This window comes from Antennarius striatus, chromosome 17 (assembly GCF_040054535.1).
Source record: "Antennarius striatus isolate MH-2024 chromosome 17, ASM4005453v1, whole genome shotgun sequence".
NCBI classification, from domain to species: Eukaryota; Metazoa; Chordata; class Actinopteri; order Lophiiformes; family Antennariidae; genus Antennarius; species Antennarius striatus.
Window position 1 is genome coordinate 13,493,640 of NC_090792.1, and position 18,603 is coordinate 13,512,242.

Consider the following 18,603-nt stretch of genomic DNA (forward strand, 5'->3'; position numbering starts at 1 on the left):
GTCTGGCATTAGGAGGTCTGACAGCTCAAATTTCTAGTTTGAATCAGCTGTGATCACAAAGTTCTGTCTGCAAATATTCAGTCGTCTACTGTCATCTTTTGATACTGACCTGTAAATAGCACCCTTGAAATGCTATATAAATACATATAAACTGTGTAAATATATAGAATCATGACACTGAATTTTAAATTAAACTTTGGTTTTCAATTCCATATTTAAAATGATTTGTAGTTATGGTTCTGTCCACTCATCTGTTAGCTCAATAATCTCTATGTGTAGTATTCAACTACAGACTGGGTGCAAAGGTTATCTTATTGATTCAGCTTGCAACACAGAAGTCCCCCCATTCTCTCGTCCTCTGTCTGTCCCTTTTGTTGTGGTTGCTGCCAATGGATTGGCCCACAAAGCCAGTCATTGCTGTCACGCTGCCATAGCAACCAGGAAATACTCTACTCCGTTCGTGGAGTTGTGTATTTTTCAGGGGAGGAAAAGGAACAGAAGGTGGTGAGTGGGTGTCCAGACAGATCACAACAACAGAGGGGATTGATTTTTCACTTTTACCTTTAATTTTGCGATTTCCTGCTTCATCTTCCTCCAGGCTCGTGAGTGACTTTTGTTTGTGTGGATCCCAGATCATGTAACGTCTGTTTCCGTGACCGTGGAAGAGGCGTGATCGGTAGACTAAATGTATATAAAGATGGTTAGAAAATGAACTTAGATTTGTGAGTGGAGTTATATGTACCTAGAGAGAACTATGACATCTGCGTGAACCCAAACACCATTTTTAGGTTGTGTGTCTAACAGCTGGCTCAGAGATGGCAGCCACAATGCTGCCGCCAGTGAAGAGTGTGGTGGTGTACAGGAATGGAGACCGCTTCTACACTGGACGGCGGTTTGTTGTCAACCAGCGGCAGGTGGCCACCATGGACGCCTTTCTGACAGAAGTGACTATGACCATCGGTGCTCCCCTCGCCATCAGGAACCTGTACACCCCCAGACAGGGTCACAGGGTCACAGACCTGGAGGAACTACAGACAGGAGCCCAGTATGTCGCTGCTGGCTTTGAAAAGTTCAAGAAAATGGAGTGAGTAAAAGTAATTAACCATGTAGTGGTCATTTAAATGTAATCTGAAAAGTAAATGAAAGTAAATAGTCATCTTGATCACGTATGCTGTTTACATTTAGTTACCTGAATGCAGGAACCAAAAAGCTTCCCGCCGCTCGTGAAGAAAACCAGGTAGGTTTTACTTTAAAATTTGTGCTTACAGCTTAATTTTCAAGCATTATAAATAATTACAGTTTATTCCTGGTATAAGTGGCAGTAATTATACCAGCAATGACCGTCAAGCTGCACTGCACTTACTCCTATCAGGGTGATCCATTTGAACTAATTTTCAAAATCAGACATGAAAATGATGGCAGGAATTTCCATCACAAATAAGCTCACATTTACCTGTAGTTTTGAAGAAACATCATGATGTTGACATCACTTAAATTAGGTGCACATTTCATGTGTGCAGATGTTTGCTCTCTGCTTACTGCTACATTGGTCTATCAATGCAGTATAATGTTCAACAGTGTATAATCCACAGAGCAGTCATTATTATGGCCTTTGTGTTTGTATTTAAAGTCAAGCAGGACAAGGTGACGACGACTGCCCTTAAATACAGGCAGAATTCACTGACACCACAAGTAAATATATAGAGTCTCTCATGATAAGTGCTCGCTTTGTATTCCGACCAGCTGGAAGGGATACCCGCTCTATTTTTCAGAGGCAGAGTGCGACCCGAGTCTTGAGCCATCAGCATTACTTGTCCGAAAAACATAAAAAGGACGAAAGAGTAATCGTGTGTGTCTTGGGTGGCTGCCATTTGGAAAGCTGAGTCCTTGGTTTAAAATCTCACATACCTGTGTTGTGGTTGCTGTGCAGGTATGCAGGAAGTGTGTCCGTATGTGAGTTACGTTTGATCCCTCTTGTGAAACAAAGAGTTATACTTTCACATAGTATAATCAGGGCTATGATCATGTCCAGGCAGGCCCACGGCCCATTTTCACCCCCCTCGCCTTCTTTCTCTGGTTATTGACACTGTAAAAGCATTTAATGGCTGCCATTTCAAGTTAAAAACAAGAAAGTCACAGACTGCAACATCCCACGACACCCCTTAATTCAAAATTTTATCCTGATCTACTTGCATAGGTCAAAGATCAAAGCTAGTGCTCTGACCTACTTTCATAGATCAAAGCCCTAGTTTTTGATCTATGGTTTTATACTGGCCTTCTCCCTCATCTTTCTATTTTATCCGGTTCCTTTAGTGTACAAAAGTTGAAATTTGACCTTGACCTAGTTTTCTCAAGGCCAAGGTCATCATCTCATTTTCATCCCCTTTGCCACCCGAGTAATGCACTTTTTGTTTCGTCTTTCTGTCTGCAACGGTTGCAAAGATGTTTGGTGGACTGATGAACAAACGGACGAACACACGAACACTGACAATTACAATACATCACCGCTTTGAAGCAAGATGTAACAATATTAGAAGAATTCCACTGTCTGAGTTAGTCTGAGGCCATTGATTAGACACTGACATTGGCTCCAGATTTTGTTAATATGGAATGGAATTGGTAGCAGCCTCCGATGGAGCCATCGGATTGGATGCTGTGTGTGACTTTGCTACCGGAGAAGATTCAGAATGACGTTAGTCTCCATGACTGCAGCACTTCAGCTGGCATGAGCAGGATTTATTGTCAGTCATTACACATTTGGAATAATTATGATTTTTTTTTCTTTTGGGTGGGTGGGAAGGGGGGTGCGGGAGTTTGCTCTGGACATGGACATGCACTTTAAGCAGGTTGGATGGGCATTTTCAACACTGATGAAACAGGAACATTAATATCACAGTCTGCAATACCACAAATCTAATTTTCTGATTTTCATCTGCAGGCCAAAATAACCCAGAGGCCAAATGTCTCAGCCAAATGGAGGAAGGTTATACCTGTGCCTTGCATTTTACAGTGAGTTAGAAAACAGTACATACAGTATGGGCAAATGATTGTTCTTATCCTTAAACTGAAATTTTGTGAAGATTTTCAATTTCACATAGGATAAAACATGCTGATGTTGGTGGTACCCGTACTTTTCCTCCATCCCATGATAGTTTTTACTAATACTGTCAAACATCTGAACATATTGGAACTATTGCTCGAAAGTCTTGATACTCAGAGGATGAACCTAAATTACTTAACTGACTCACTGGATTTGCCACCGTGAAGTTTTTTTGGTTTGGGGTTTTGAATGAAATATTTCATCATCTATCGCATGGATTGGCCTTTGATTCAGTACAAATATAAACTGTAATGGAACTATATTGTTGTTTCCAATCTGTTAATGTGAAATAACATGAGGAAAAGATCTCATTCTGACCATATTTAAGGCAGACACAATGACTCCACTATTCAATAATCAAGGAATTGTATTACAGTATTATACACAATTTAGACACATTTAGACCTTCAGTACTCATGTGAAAAAAAAATGCTGACCGAAGTTTCCCATTCAGTGTTTTCCGTAATGGTGATCTCCTGTGTCCACCATTCCGATTCATCATTCCACGACATATGCGGCAGGACCTGGAGCAGATCCTGAGTCTGATCACGGAGAAGGTCAGCTTACGAACCGGAGCTGTGCGTAGGTCAGTAGCTCCGACAATATGCACACACACACCCTGTGGAATACAAATAGAGACATCTGGTCCATGTGACGCCTGTGCTTCACCAGGCTGTGCTCTCTGGAAGGAGTGACAGTGGCCTCAGCTGCTTTGCTGGAGACAGGCCACTGCTATGTTGCCGTGGGAACCGAGAGGTTCAAGAAACTTCCATATGTGGAACTATGGCTTTCAAAAGCTGCAGAGAGGTATTGTTATGCTAATCCGTCTTTTAGCAGTTGAGTTGTCTGTTTGTTGCTCCTTAAAATAAATATTGTCAGACATGAGAAAAATAAATAAAAAATGTTTTCCCAATGCTTGTAAATCCTTCACATTCCAATGGTTTTCTTCATTTTATAGAAATTACCCAGGAAAGAGAAAGCTCTTAAGGAGAAATGAGGTACATTCAGTTATTTGTTTACCTTACTTTCTTAAATACAGTCTTAGCATCATCTGTTGCCTGTCTGGGTCTTGTATTTCTTGTAGAACAGGAAATCAGGAAACGGTCCAGAGGATCAGTACAGTGACTCAGCTCTCTTGGACTCCCCTGAGGTTAGAAAACATACAATCTTTAACTGTTTTTACCCTCACGACAAGAGAGATAATAATGAGACAATAAAATATTTAATACACCAGTAAAGCAAACTACACTTAAGAGTATTTTTGTTCTGCTACTACTGACACTTTTAGTGAAATATTTATTCACTTTGTTCTTCTGAGTCAGTCTGATGGCCGGAGGGTGAGATCGACAGGAGATGAGGCTGGAGCGACTCAGCCAAGGAGCAGGAGGGAGGGAGCAGGTGAGACCTCTGCCTTCTTCGACAGGCCGGCTAAGGTCTGCGGTAACAGACGACAGCCAAGACCACCGCTCAGCAACGGATCTGGTTAGGATGCCCCAACTTTGTGTATCTAATATTTAATCCAACATACTAAAATCAGAAAAGAGAACGTTGAGTCAAAGTCAGTCTGAGTTTTTGTTTTATAGTAAAGCCCAGCGTGTTTAAGAGAGCAGCACGGAAGAGGAGGGAGGAGGTACGAGGAGCCGAAGAGGTGCTTGAGGATGAAAACACAGTTACAGAGCTTCCTGTTGATCAGGTTAGCTTTACAGGCCTTTCAGCTGCTTCATGAATGATAGAGTATATCCATAAAAATAAATTTCTTAATGTAAAAGTGAATTTCTATCATTTTCTGTCTTCAGAGAATTGCAGAAATCGTGGAGGATGAAGAACTCAATGAGCAAAAAGATCTTCTGCAGGAAACACAGCAGGTGGGCATAAATCAGTTCTTTGGGGTTTAACTGACTGATGACTTCTTATTTAAACACGCCACCCTTTCACGTTCACACACTTGGAGGGGGTTATTGTACATATCAGGCAGAAGTCAAAATCATGACAATCTGTAAGACAAATTTATTTATGCAGCAGACATCAAAATGTTAGCTCAAAATCAGGCCAGATTGTCACTCAATAAATTTACACACATCCAATGTTTTCCCCATACGTATTATTTCTGTCAGACACATGCACTGTATACTGTATTTTGTATTTTTTTTTCCTCTAGAGCCACACACAAACTTCAAAAAGTGAGCAACACGATCAGGGAGGACACCTTCACAAACACAATGGAAAGCAGGTGAGTGGTTCAAATGTGTCCTCATAATTCTGTGCGAAAAAGTCTTCAAAATATGTTTTTGTCCTGCAGATGGATTCGCCATCTGAGCAAAATGGTGAGAAGGAGACACAAAAGCCTGCCAAGACTGAGGGGACTACAGCTGAAATACCGGTGCAGTTCATAAACCCACTGCCAATGTTTTACTGCAATGTGTAACAGCTTTCTTAAAATGCAACCAGCAATCAGTGTGTATCTTTTTCCTTAAGGAGCCTGAGTTGAATCAGTCATCCTCGAAGTCGCGATCCACACCGGCCACCTCTCAGGAAAAGAGCAAGGAAAACAAGGCATGTTTACCCACCTCACAAGAAGCACTACAATTATTATAAATTATTCCATACAGTGTTAATTTCTCCAACAGGAGATCCCACAGGACGACCTGTTGATTACCGGGGAAGAGAACGAACACTAGAAGGAGGACATTCATCAGGAGTCTCGACTGACAAGCCACTGATTGCTGCTCCTGCAAGGACTCTTGTGCCTCACTAAATATTTGATCAAACTAGTAATGAGTCTCAACATCCATTTGTGTTGGAAGAGTCAAAAATGTTAAAACTTGACAAAATAGGTAGGAAAAATGTTCAGCGGTGAGATTCATTCCATGCGTGGTTTGTAAAATAGAAACAATATTCCAAAACACTTTAAAGCCGTATTTGTATTTTCATTTGGAAAAAAATCAGTGATGGAGAATACAGAGTTGTATTTTTTGCCAACAGTTTATTAATAAAATATCAGCACCTCATCATCTATACAGACACAACATTAAAAATGATTAAATATATTTTACCATGTACAAGACAATTTATCAAATCAGTGTTGTTCGAGAGGCAGCATGAGAAGAAGTAGACAAGAAAACACCATGGCTAACAGAAGGCCTCCACAGTAATGTGTTCTCATTAAACCAGGACACTGGATTTACTTGGCCCCGGTTTTGTTTACATGTGGACACGTATGGCGATGCCGGTCACATGACGGGGTCAACGCAACAAAGTTAATAACCCCAGACTTCTATACAAGCTCCATAAATCTACTCTAGCCTTTAGGTGAACCCTGCATGAACTCGTTTCCCTCTCAACACAGTGACAGGTTTTCTGGACAGGTCTTTTGAAACCCACACTGAGTTCATTTAGGCACAATTCTCCCAGCAGCGCCATCGCTGTAGAATCAACCAAATCTAAATCACCCGACTCGGTCTTGCTCTCGCTCCGCTTTTGGCCTTCTTTCCGTTCCTGTTGAGGAAATCATGCAAATGTGTTGCAGAGTGTCAGTGAAGAGCTTGCTGCCCAGTGTCATCAATGGAGCTCACGACACACAGAGTGATGCCAGCCATGGTGAGGAACATTCCCACAACAGCTTCTGCAGAATGAGGTGTATGAGGAAGGAAAACATCTCAAAGAAAGAAAAAATCGGAACAACTTCTTTTCAGAAAGGAAACACAGGCTAGAATGTAGCAGCTCTTGATGCATCATCCTCATGTAATTTTACTGAATTGGCTTCTAAAACATCAGCACATGTTCCACTAGCCTTTTTCCAGTTTGATGATGCAGCTTAAAGCATTTTAGCATAGATTTGTCCATGTGGTTATCGATATCACTTCCTGTGTGTCCTCTCTGCTAATTACCGGCAAGCTGGTGCACAGCATGAATATGAGTCACTTACGTTTGCCTCCAAACTCTTCACCCAGTAACTTGCCAGTCAGCAGCGTGCAGATGAAGGTGAGAGAGTTTGCCACGGGAACAGCAAGCGATAATTCTAGAAGAGAGACATGGGAAAAGATCTGATTTAATCTTCAATGAATTCAGCTAGAAATGAGGACAAACACAAAAAATTGTGTTACTGTTAATACACATAAATATGGGGTTTGGAAAAAAATAAAAATAAAGTCAGCAGTGATGTGTTTTTCATAAATAAAGCCGGACGTGTTTCCAGACGCAAGAGGTCACTTTAGAGAATGTATGAGCAAAAATATAGTCAGTCACTGAGTAATTTCTAAAGCACAAATGCCTTGTTGGGAAGTTCCCGACTTTGGTATTTTCTGTCTCATGTATCAGCAAATTGAAAATAGATTTGTGATTGTCATGTATCATACTTGTCTAGCATAAGGTCAAATAATTAATCGGCAGATTAATGAATACATAAACTGTTAGTTACAGTGCTTCACTAGTATTCAAGTATTTAACCCCTTTTGACATGCATGGAAATTAATCTTAGCGTCTTAAATAGACTACAGTATATTACTATGTGAAATCAAACTAAGTTGAGTGAGGGGAAATCTGTGTGTGTGTGTGTGTGTGTGTGTGTGTGTGTGTGTGTGTGTGTGTGTGTGTGTGTGTGTGTGTGTGTGTGTGTGTGTGTGTGTGTGTGTGTGTGTGTGTGTGTGTGTGTGTGTGTGTGTGTGTGTGTGTGTGTGTGTGTGTGTGTGTGTGTGTGTGTGTGTGTGTGTGTGTGTGTGTGTGTGTGTGTGTGTCACCTGTGGTGGAGAGTGTGTAGTAGTAGACCAAAGAGCCGCTCTGGTTCAGAATGAAAGGGACCAGGTACTGGGGGAGGAATGACATCCAGTAAGTAGAGATTTCAAACGCGCCCAGCAGCAGATCAATATCACATCTTAGACTTTACCTTCAGGTTTAAGAACAGAAACTTGACTTCGGCCAGCAGCTGTGAGAGTTTGTTGCTCTTCTTCACGTCCTCGATCCCCTCGGTGCCTCTCTTCAAGAGGGGGTTGGTGCACCCCCAGAGCACCGACACCAGCAGGAGCCCCAGGAGCTCCGCTGCAACATAACACAAGCCGACGCCGTGCAGGCATTTCATATCCTACTCACATTCAAACAGCTAACAGGCTAACGCTGTTAGCTCCGGTGGTCGTCCTAAGCTTTACGTGTAGCATTAGCTACGTGTACTTCCTTAGCTTTACGTGTAGCATTAGCTACGTGTACTTCCTTAGCTTTACGTGTAGCATTAGCTACGTGTACTTCCTTAGCTTTACGTGCAGCATTAGCTACGTGTACTTTTGTTGCTTTATCTGTAGCTTGCTATCTGGAATTAAACTACTACAGCGTAATTAATGCAAGGAAAGAACCACATAGGTTAGTAAATATTAGAAAATATACAGTGTAAATACACTGTATATCACCCTGGGAAAAGGACAACATATTAGCTTATTAGCCACTCACCTACGGTCACCATCGTTCTGTCACTGGAAGGATTGACAGGCAGACGGCTTGAGAGGGACTCCAGTGGTTGATTCAAGTTATTCTGATATCACTGATATTTCCATACGACTTAAAATGGAAAAACGAATCCATAGAAAGAAATCAATGATTTATTGACGACCGTGTTAAGTCGCAAACTGTTGCATTTTGAAGAACGCTGTTTCGAGCACTGCGTTCATATCATTATCATCATCATATCATTAGATGATGTACCAAAAGCAACCGGCTGGGGGCGCTACACAACCTTAGTTGAGATGGTGTTTTCTTTGTTCGTTTACTTCCAGCGCTTTTATCAAGCGCAAACTTTCTCGCAGCTTCATTATATTGTCTGTGCATCTTGCATTTATTTTAAGAAACAGGCTTACGACAATTGCAAATATGAATTTTATTTTAATCTCATTTCATTTAAAGGACTAAAAACAAATACATGGAGCCATGTAAATAAAGTGCAAAATATCTTGACATTAAATTATTATGGAGTCACATCAGCCTGGTATGTGGACAGTCACAAACTATCTTTGTGTTGCCGTCAACATACAAGGTACAAAAACTAAAATATAATGTCAGTTTGTCATATTTCTGAAACAAAAACTGATTGGAGAGAATCTGAATTTGATTGATTTATTAAGGCCTGTAGTGAAACCATCAACATCTTGTCCCCTTAAAAAGCTTTTTCACATTTTATTTGTTTCTTCTGAAGGGTTGACTAACTACATTTTCTTCATAACAGAAATGTATAAACTTAACAACCATGTGGTCAAGTCATTAGAGTCATCACAACACCTTTTCTTCATTGTATTGGCAGTGATGGGAAAAATTGCAGTAAGAAACGTATAGGATATCCTGAACACTGACTGTAGTCAAAAAGAAGTTCACAAAAAAAACGTGTCAGTTTCCTTCAAGAAACATCCTTTATGATCTGTTGATGAGTCTGTAGCACAGTTTTATCCACCAAAAGGACGTGGTGCTCTCAGTGTGGCCACCAGCAGTGGCTCTGTGTGTATATATCGAGGGTGACACCAGCGATATAACAGAAACTTTCACGAGATTCAGTCAGCACACAGTATGTGGTCACAAATTAAGAGAAGGCTAGTTGTGAGACAGTCTTGCTGCTATGTATTGTCCACTGATGGAGCATCATGGATGGTGGCCACAGTGGAACCGCTGTTGGTGCTGAACTGCTCGATGTTGTTGTCCTCCATGCTGCTCAGCTCTGCCCTCGGCAGCTGGAAGCTGTTCTCTGATACTGGATTTGAATTGTTGAGGCTGCCTGACACAGAGCTGACTCCTATGGGGCTCAGGGGCATGCTGCTCTGACCTGTGGAATGTCCCATCTTATGACGAGGTTTGGAGCCGCCGATGGCTCCCAGGACCCTGGAAACACGTGTGTGCCTGGCAACAAGTAAGCCATGATATTAAACAATAATAGGAGGCTATGCGTCATGTTTGTAGGGTATTCCCTCCAGCCAGTCAACGTCATGTCAGAAGGCTTGTCATTTCAAATACCAAAGGTATAAGCTCACTGCACATCAAAAAAAGTAATGAATGTATAGTAAACAGAAAAATATGCATAAATACTGCAGAAGATTATTGGTACTTATTGATTAAATAAAAACTGCTAATAAATACTACAAAATCTTTAATAAAATAATGTCTTAAAAGATTTCTATGAGCATTTTAACAAATGTCTAAAATTATTATAGTTTGTGTAGAATACACACGTTCTCTCCTCTGGCCCTCGATGCATTGTCCTATGACTTGATGAATTGTGGTGCAACCTCTCAGTAGGTTCTGATGCTCAGACTGACAAGTGGCAAAAATGTATTTATAATAATTAAATAATTAGTTTGCCAGTTCAGACACCGGATAGATTCAACTCTGAAAATTATTCAAATACAAATAATGTCTTAATCATGACATCTGATATGTTGCTGACAGTTCACTTCAATTAAGTATTACTGTAAAAATATCTATTAGTATGCACAAGTCGGATCCTCCTTACACAGCACACCTTTCTGTCTCACAACATTTAGTATGCAAGGATTGTCTTGTCAGATCAGAATGTGTACCTACTTGTTATATGTCTTCAGAATAATTAGCAGAATGGCAAGAATGATGATGATACCTATGACGATGACAGCGATCATCGCCCCGGAGCCTGAGAACACAGCGAGGGACGGAGGAAAATATGTTGAAAGGTTGTTACTCATTTGTTTCCACTACAATTTCCGTGTTGCACATGCATAGTTCCTCTGGTCCACACCATGCAGGTTATTTCACAATTCCTGCAGAAGTGTGTACACTCACAACAATAGCATTAATCACAGACAGACACAGCATTACAAATATTTTGCATTTTATGCATCAGCACCACTCCTGCACAAAACTACCTAAGTGTGCATAACAATGGGTTTTCATTCACAAGGTTTGTCGTATCATAATTTTAATTTAATCTCTGCAGTGAAGGAAACATTGAGAGCTACTGGTATCCACAACAAACATTGAATCTACAAGGCTGGATTTCGATGAATGTACAAAGATAGAACACATAACCGTGCAGACATGCATCAGTGTAAACAAACTACACATAGCCTTACTTTGGATGAGAATCTGTTCTCTGGACTTTGTGACTGTGGTTGAGTTTGAAGTCACTGTTGTGTTGGTCACAGGTGAGACGGTTGAGGCTTGCATCTTCAGTAACAGCCTGCACCGACATGTAAAAAAAAAAAAAATTATTCAGGGGAGTATTCTCTAAAATCATGATTAAACAGGAATGCCTTAGTTTGGGGGAATGCTTTCACTATGTGTTAAGCAAGCAGATGAGAAACGAATGAGGAAACCGTGTATGAAAGGAAGATTTAACAGTTGGTCAAGAGGGAGCGGCACTGCTGACTCAAAGCTGTACGGGAACCACAGGAAGGATGATCATGACCAGATCATGTATGAATTACTAATCATTTATTCTATTTGCACTGGATGGAGGTGCTAAATAATTTACAGTTAGCTTTAAGCAAACAAAGCACATAACGTGCAAATGACTGAAGGACTCACTGCTCACATCTCTCCATAACTTTTTGTGTTTGTTCTACATCATCTGACTTTAAAATTGCACTTGGTCCAGCGTCATCATGTCTGCTAAGGCCTTTTTCGGTTTTGAATTTGAACCACGCCAATTTCGTGACTTTCACAAAATGTGTGTTATAGATGTGTACACACCCCTAAGAAATCTGAATTTTATTTTGAAGGCTTCCCAGTATACACTGAAGCAATTCTTTGAGAATGCAGTATATTTTCCCTACTGTCAATAAATCCCATGATGACAAAGAAAAAAATTTCTAATATTGTACTGTATTGAGTAACCAACAGGAAAGTGTTCTAATGTTTACCATGACATAATCTACTAATGTGTGTCATGAGGCGATCCTCTGTTCAGAGGATACTACCATTGTTCAGGAGACAATCTGCACACAGTTGTAGGTCAGGATGACACCCATTACTTCCCCTACTCCATTATAATATGCACACGTAATGCATACTCAGAAATAATAACTCCTCTGATAATAATTGCACACACAATCACTCTTATTTTATTTTGCCTTTGACATTTGTCAATAAATGATGCTCACATAAAGGTTTCTTAAGTTTTTTTCAACAGAGCCTTTATTTTATTAACGTCAATCGTAAGACGTCATAACACCGTGACTCAAAGATCTAGATACTGGAAAACTAAAATTAGAAAATCTGCATCATCATGACGATTAATAATTCACACTGCCTGATTTGTTGCTCAAGACAATATTGGAATCTGTCCAAAACAGGCAGGTTTTAAAGCATCTGTTCATCTCCTCAGTGCCCAGAAACGTCTTGTGCAAAGCAAAATACCAAGAAAATAAGAAAAACAAGTGAACATAAGTAAGTGATTATTGGGAATTAATCACTATGAGTCCATACATTTGTAAACTTTAGGAAAATTTCTGCATTGTATTCAAGTAGGCAACTTAAAACGTTTGGTTTTGGGAGGGATTTCATCATCTTAATTAATCACAAAAAAAAAAATCAAACAGCTAAGAAATTTTATGTAGACCCGCTCACAGAGTAAATTATTATAAGATTTACTACAACGGGTAACTCATTCTGTTACAAAGTTCTATTGCAAGAAATAAAAAGGTGGGCTTTGTGAAGAGCACCTGGCTGCTGAGAGCCACCACACACACCTCACTTCACACACTGACATGTAACCTAATCATGTACTGCACAGATACCGCCTCTGTTCCTGGAGTAGTTTGACATTTCTTCATTTTCTTCTTCAGACCCACTTTCACGTCAGAAGAAAACCCCAAAGTGGAAGCTGCAGTCAGCAACCATTTAGCCTGCTTTGGAATAAAGGCTGGAAATAGCTAGCAAGATTAGCACAATTTACTTGTTATTTATTTTTTATGATTCTAAAAAAAACCACACAGGCGACAATTTTTGGATATTTGGTAGGACTGTTGGTGAAACTGCTTCATACTTCTTATTACCTGTGTTTTTGCCAACTAAACTGAGTGCACAATGTACTGTGTATATATATACAGTATATGTGTGTGTGTGTATATATATATATATATGTATATGTATATGTGTATGTATATATATATATATATGTGTGTGTGTGTGTGTGTGTGTGTGTGTGTTTGTGTGTATATATATATATATATATATATATATATATATATATATATATATATATATATATATATTCTGCTGCGATTCTGATGATCAAAAGTACAGAGACTATTGAAGAAAATTACTTTCAGGATTGTTCAAGAATACTGAGTGGTTTTACATTTATATAATGTTTTGTTATTTTCCTTTATTAAACACCAATGTTGTTCATGACAAGTTAGTCATGAAGCATAGCAAAAAGTTTTATATGAAATCATGATGCATTTCCTTTGTCCAAACAGGAATTTATGTATGCATGTATATGCATGATACATACAGTATGTATGCCACAAAATATCGCAGTATGTTGACTTACAAAAATGTACTGTGTTACCCATACTTTATATTTTCCATACAACGCTATCTTCTAGTTTATATACATTTTGTATATGTATGTTTTCAAATGTATTTAAGTTATTACAGTCTCTTTTTCAATTATATCTAGATGCTTTTGTTATGCAATGTGTACTTAAACACAATGGCTTGTGTACTTAAACCATTAATGGATTGTAAAAGTTTACATTTCACCTCGAAGCTGTTATATCCTGGAGGCATTGTTACAGGACAATATATATTTACTCACTTATTCATTCATTCATTCATTTTCTTTCACCGTTTTATCCACTTGCATGGGTCACGGGTAGCTGGAGCCTATCCCCGCTGGCATAGGGCATGTGGCGGGGCAAGCCAGTTCACAGATATGTACTCATTAATTGTGAAAAAGAAATGGCATCAGAACAAGAGGTACAAATAAATAAATGAATAAAATATTCCACAAGCTGGTTTATTTTGTCTCTTTTTCACTCAGGAAAATTAAGATGAAAAACAAGTCAGGATTTTGATTGTATGCTGATAGAGACAGAAAGCTGCCACTTGATACCTGTGTGTGCTGTCTGTCTTATCCAGCTTCCTTTTCAGTGACAGCAAACATTACACAACTCTCACGATGTTGACGTACACAATAGATATTTGTTCTGACATTTGCTGTTTGCAGAGGTGACAGCTTCTGATAAGTAGATAACTGATCATATGCTGTATAGTGCTGGCAGCACTATACAGGGGGTAAAGGGGGAGAAAACTATATGCAGCTCCTGAGCACTGTAGAGGTGCAAGAGGTCATATAACAGAAGTCAGGTTCATATATAAATATGATGAGCCACTGGGTTTGTTGCATTAGAGAATAAAAAAAAAGAAAAAAGAAAAAAAAAAGTATATATATATATATATATATATATATATATATATATATATATATATATATATATATATACTCTAATGGAACAAACCCAGTGGCTCATCATATTACCCTTGTATATGTATGTATGTATCTGTCTGTCTGTTTATATCTATATATATATACACACACACACACACACACACACACATACAAATGTATATACAGTTATTTGTGTGTATGTATACACACACACACACACACGGCGCCTGTTAGTGCATTGTGTGTGTGTGATGGTAGAACGGCGGGCCACCACATAACACCCAACTCAAAAGGCAACTTGTGGGAGTTAGCACCTTGCTCAAGGGCACCTCGACAGTGCTCAGGAGGTGAACTGGTCCACACTTCATACTCATTGCTCCACGCTGGTCTTGAAGCAACATCCCTCCAGTCTCAAAGCCATGACCTAGTAGACTGTTCTACTGCCCCCCACCTGCACCAAACTGACCCTCTCCTCTGTCCCATCCTCCTCCAAAAGGCATGAACCCTCCTTTGGCTGTGGTCCAGTCCTCCAAACACTCCAAATAGTGACTCCATCCTAAAAAAGCTATACCATGGATTTATCAATGAGCTTTAGGGGAACTAGACACAGTTGTTATGAGTGCCAGTACCTTCTTACCTTTTTGGAGGGTGCTAAAATAAGTGTTCCCCCTGTTTCCTATGTTAACCTCAGCATTTCCCAAAATGTCAGACTATTCCTTTACAGCACAGAATCACATCAACTGCTATAGGTATAGAAAGAAAAAACACATAGAGTGGAAATACAAAAATGTCACAACAGTTCATGTATTTTGGTCAATGGAATGAAGAGAAATGTATCCTCTTGTGAGACAAAAAAGACTAAAATACACAGAAACAATGAAAACCTCAAGGTCTTCTTCCTGTGACCTCACAGTGCTCGTCACTGTCCTATCTCATGTCAATCCACAGCCAAAGACATCATCGACAAGCAGACCAGACAAGTTTTACACAAAGAATTTGTGACTACAACTACCTCAGTGACTTTGTTCTGCCGTCAGAGTGTCTGCTTCCTCATTGGCCAGTCATCCCCACTGTGTAATAATCGCTTGTTTGTTGTTCCACACATTTAAAACGTCAGGTTCAATATCCCATCTCCCACCCTCAGTCAACAGAGCATTTATTGGTCAGTCCATGAAGAAGACTCAACACGGAACAGGAACAAGTTTGTTTCCTCTATGTTATATGAGGAAAAACCGGATAAAGCTATTGACCAGTTCACCAACCCACCCCCCCGTTAACACACACACACACACACACACACACACACACACATGTTCGTCCTCACGTTCTGTATAACACGGGTTCGTGGGCATACATTCATAAACACGTTCAAAGCATGTGCTTCATCAAATGATGGCAGGAGTCAATATTTGAGCAGTCAATTTGAGACGGGTTAATAAGACACAGGTGCCATTAGTTCAGTCATGGAAGAACAGGCAGACAGTAGCAGCTGAGGTGACTAGCATCTTGTCAGATGTAAATTTACTTTATTATTTGTTTTCCAAAGGTCACTCTGAAGAAGGATTCAGCTACGACCTTTATCTGTCGTCACAGAGACTAATGGATGTTTATGATGAAAGGATATCAGAGATTTAAAAAGATGTGTGTAAAAAATGTAGATTTATTTTTACACATAAGTATTTTTTGAATCATATTTTTTGAATTATTCACTGTATAGTTTATCATAAAAGTGATGTGATTGATTATTTTAAAGAAGCAAAGGCTACCATCAAAATAATATCACTGTGTCAAGGAAGGGAAGTAAACTGCTTCGTCATTGAGGATACAGGACATCAGCCTACATTGTATTGTTGTACAGTTGTGGAAACCGTGACGAATGGGCAGGCAAACAGGCATAAAGGTGCTGTGGTGTGATTGTAAAAACAATCCATTATTCTTTTCGGCGTTGTTTCTAAAAGGCCTTGATTGATTGATTCTGAACTCGCTCAAACTGACGATGGGCAGCTGTTTGGGTACAAAGAATCTTAATGAAGCGGAAGCAGTCGTCACGTTGGCATCACCCTGACGCCCTGGATGCTGACCAGCAAACTGTATTTATTGTTCAGTTGTTGCATGTTTTTTCTAAAACCATTTTTAAACCCTGACAATTAGGACAAGTCATCTATGAAGAATATGAAACAGTGACTTACTGAGTTCAGGTTGATTTCTACTGAATTTGTCTGTCAAGGTCGTATAAGTGAATGAAAATAACATGACTGAGGTAGATTTTTCTGACACTAACCTGGGCTTTAATTTTCCTGTCATGATATTCTAATTTCATATGACTAGTCTGAACTTACTGTATGATTTATATCTCAATTATAACATTAAATCATTCAGAAGTAAATCTCTCATGTAGTTGAGCCAGGTTTCATTTTCAGTCATCCTTCTCCTTGCATTTCGATTAAACCATAATTTTCCGGTGCCGTTTGATAATTTCAACACTTGAGCAAATTGAAAACTTTTAAGCCTTAGATTAGGCTGTCTGCTATGCATGGTATGCTTTCTGAGGTGGGATAATAAAACATATTTTCAAACAATGCTTATCAAACTTGAATACGATAACAGAAAAAAGCACACACAAAAGAACTCTGCTTATCTTCCACACAGCTAGCCAGATGATAATTTTCTTTTTCATGTGAAAAGTGCATTTTGGCATTTCGCGTTGGGTAGGGGTGAAACAGCTGCAGCCTCACAATCATACATTTGTTCATGTGCACACTGTTAAAACGGACATTAGTGACGAGCATGGACAGAGCAATAAAGCTGGGCTAAAACTTAAGGTACCTGGTAGTCCATCATTGCCATGCCACAAAAATGATCTGAGAACGGAATGAAGAACCTTCATGAAAACACAAGCCATGTCTTCCTACAATATAGCATGAGAGTCTCAACACCAGCAGATATCTAGGAGGGTTCCTTGGAATGTGAGCTATTTCCTCTCACCTGAGACTCACCTGCAGTCCTGCCATGATGTCTGGAGAACCCTTATCCTTTCACTCTCTCCCCTCTCTCCTCTCTCTCTCTCTCTCTCTCTCTCTCTCTCTCTCTCTCTCTCTCTCTCTCTCTCCCTCTCTCTCAGAAAAGATGTCACTTTCTTACAGACAATTCTCAACTTCTAGCAGAGACAACCTAGATAAAAGTTATAGGCTCGTAGACTTACCTTCTCGTCTCCTCTTGTTTTTTTCAACCCACGCCTTCTCTGGATGGGAGTCCCAGCAGCACACAGCCCCCTCCCTCAGCTGACTGAGTGGGGCATAGTCCACCTGTGATGGTCACAGCAGGTCTGTGTAGTATGAGCCGCTCCAACTAAGTAATATAAGTCCCGGTTACTGCTAAAGCGTCACACACACAGAAAGGACTAAAGTGTATGAGAACAACGAGATACCTCTGCCCATGTGATAATCAGTGTTCAGGCAAAGAGGAGGAGGAGGACAGTGAAGAGGAGGAGGCTCCTCAGTTGCTCTTTGTTGTTCCTGAGCTGCATGTCACTGAAAGCAGTAATGTCAGATAGCTGGTTTTTCAGGTCCTTCCTTCGGACTCTTAGGCGTGCCACCCGATGATGAAAAAGAGAGACTCCTCTCCAGACTGAAGGGGTTGGCTCTTGACGTGACATCAGCTTCTCAAATTTGGACCGTCTGCATCTCGCAGGAGCGTCAGTCTCTGTGCAAACAAAGATTTGAAGACAAAAACTCACTTGTTATGTGTGTGAGTACAGCTGCACATTCCTCCGCCATTTACATGTGTGCATGCACGGGTGTGAATGATATCTTTGTGTATCCTGGTCAATGAACACACAAATACTGTTATTACCTTTCATCTGAGGTGAACAATCAGAGTGGATGTGCATGCATGTTTTGCTTGAGTGTGTTGACAAAGCACGGGATTTCAAAGTTATCACAAAATATTGATCTTTGCAGGCACTGGCTTTATGAATGTAGTTGAAAATTAACAGTAAATTACAACACTTGTCCAAAGGGTACTGGGAGCGTTTGTCAAAAAGATAAGTTGTTCAACAGCATTCTCTTATTGTAGAACAATGAACATTCAAAACCTAGGAAGACATTGC

The 18,603-nt window shown here is 39.9% G+C and overlaps 3 protein-coding genes across 5 annotated transcripts; 1 reads left to right on the plus strand and 2 right to left on the minus strand.

The window, feature by feature from the left end:
- The first annotated feature begins 506 nt into the window (after positions 1-506).
- On the plus strand, positions 507-5,858 carry dcdc2b (doublecortin domain containing 2B). 2 transcript variants are annotated; one of them, XM_068338899.1, is made up of 15 exons: positions 507-602; positions 805-1,084; positions 1,186-1,237; positions 2,939-3,009; positions 3,555-3,686; positions 3,773-3,907; positions 4,059-4,098; positions 4,185-4,250; positions 4,423-4,582; positions 4,684-4,793; positions 4,897-4,965; positions 5,259-5,330; positions 5,400-5,480; positions 5,576-5,653; positions 5,728-5,858. In XM_068338899.1, the coding sequence occupies exons 2-15, from the start codon at positions 816-818 to the stop codon at positions 5,776-5,778; spliced, it is 1,386 nt and encodes a 461-aa protein (XP_068195000.1). In that variant the 5' UTR covers positions 507-602; positions 805-815; the 3' UTR covers positions 5,779-5,858. The 2 variants fall into 2 exon arrangements, with proteins under 2 accessions (XP_068195000.1, XP_068194998.1); XM_068338897.1 differs by having other exon boundaries at positions 522-602; positions 789-1,084.
- A 225-nt stretch (positions 5,859-6,083) lies between these two features.
- Positions 6,084-8,764, minus strand: tmem234 (transmembrane protein 234). Its single transcript, XM_068338900.1, has 5 exons — positions 8,537-8,764; positions 7,983-8,134; positions 7,837-7,903; positions 7,026-7,118; positions 6,084-6,722 (listed from the first exon to the last, which is right to left on the minus strand). Exons 1-5 carry the CDS (start codon positions 8,547-8,549, stop codon positions 6,631-6,633), a joined length of 417 nt encoding a protein of 138 aa, XP_068195001.1. The 5' UTR covers positions 8,550-8,764; the 3' UTR covers positions 6,084-6,630.
- Positions 8,765-8,963: 199 nt separating this feature from the next.
- Positions 8,964-18,080, minus strand: ncmap (non-compact myelin associated protein). Of its 2 annotated transcripts, XM_068339134.1 has the most exons (5): positions 17,923-18,080; positions 17,698-17,843; positions 11,173-11,279; positions 10,649-10,733; positions 8,964-9,967 (listed from the first exon to the last, which is right to left on the minus strand). In XM_068339134.1, exons 3-5 carry the CDS (start codon positions 11,264-11,266, stop codon positions 9,688-9,690), a joined length of 459 nt encoding a protein of 152 aa, XP_068195235.1. In that variant the 5' UTR covers positions 11,267-11,279; positions 17,698-17,843; positions 17,923-18,080; the 3' UTR covers positions 8,964-9,687. The 2 variants fall into 2 exon arrangements, with proteins under 2 accessions (XP_068195235.1, XP_068195234.1); XM_068339133.1 differs by having other exon boundaries at positions 17,698-18,080.
- Positions 18,081-18,603: the final 523 nt, after the last annotated feature.

Bases quoted from the DNA above. Each gene is read 5' to 3' on its own strand.
- tmem234 (XM_068338900.1), bottom strand. The intron at 7,904-7,982 runs GTAAAGTCTAAG...TTCCTCCCCCAG, and splicing joins TTCTGTTCTTAAACCTGAAG to TACCTGGTCCCTTTCATTCT. The intron at 7,119-7,836 runs GTGACACACACA...TCTCTCTTCTAG, and splicing joins CTACACACTCTCCACCACAG to AATTATCGCTTGCTGTTCCC.
- dcdc2b (XM_068338899.1), top strand. From the start codon at position 816: ATGGCAGCCACAATGCTGCCGCCAGTGAAGAGTGTGGTGGTGTACAGG. The intron at 1,238-2,938 runs GTAGGTTTTACT...TTTCATCTGCAG, and splicing joins CCGCTCGTGAAGAAAACCAG to GCCAAAATAACCCAGAGGCC. The intron at 4,794-4,896 runs GTTAGCTTTACA...TTCTGTCTTCAG, and splicing joins CAGAGCTTCCTGTTGATCAG to AGAATTGCAGAAATCGTGGA.
- ncmap (XM_068339134.1), bottom strand. From the start codon at position 11,266: ATGCAAGCCTCAACCGTCTCACCTGTGACCAACACAACAGTGACTTCA. The intron at 10,734-11,172 runs GTAAGGCTATGT...CTGTGTTCTCAG, and splicing joins AGAACAGATTCTCATCCAAA to GCTCCGGGGCGATGATCGCT. The intron at 9,968-10,648 runs GTAGGTACACAT...ACTTGTTGCCAG, and splicing joins ATTCTGAAGACATATAACAA to GCACACACGTGTTTCCAGGG.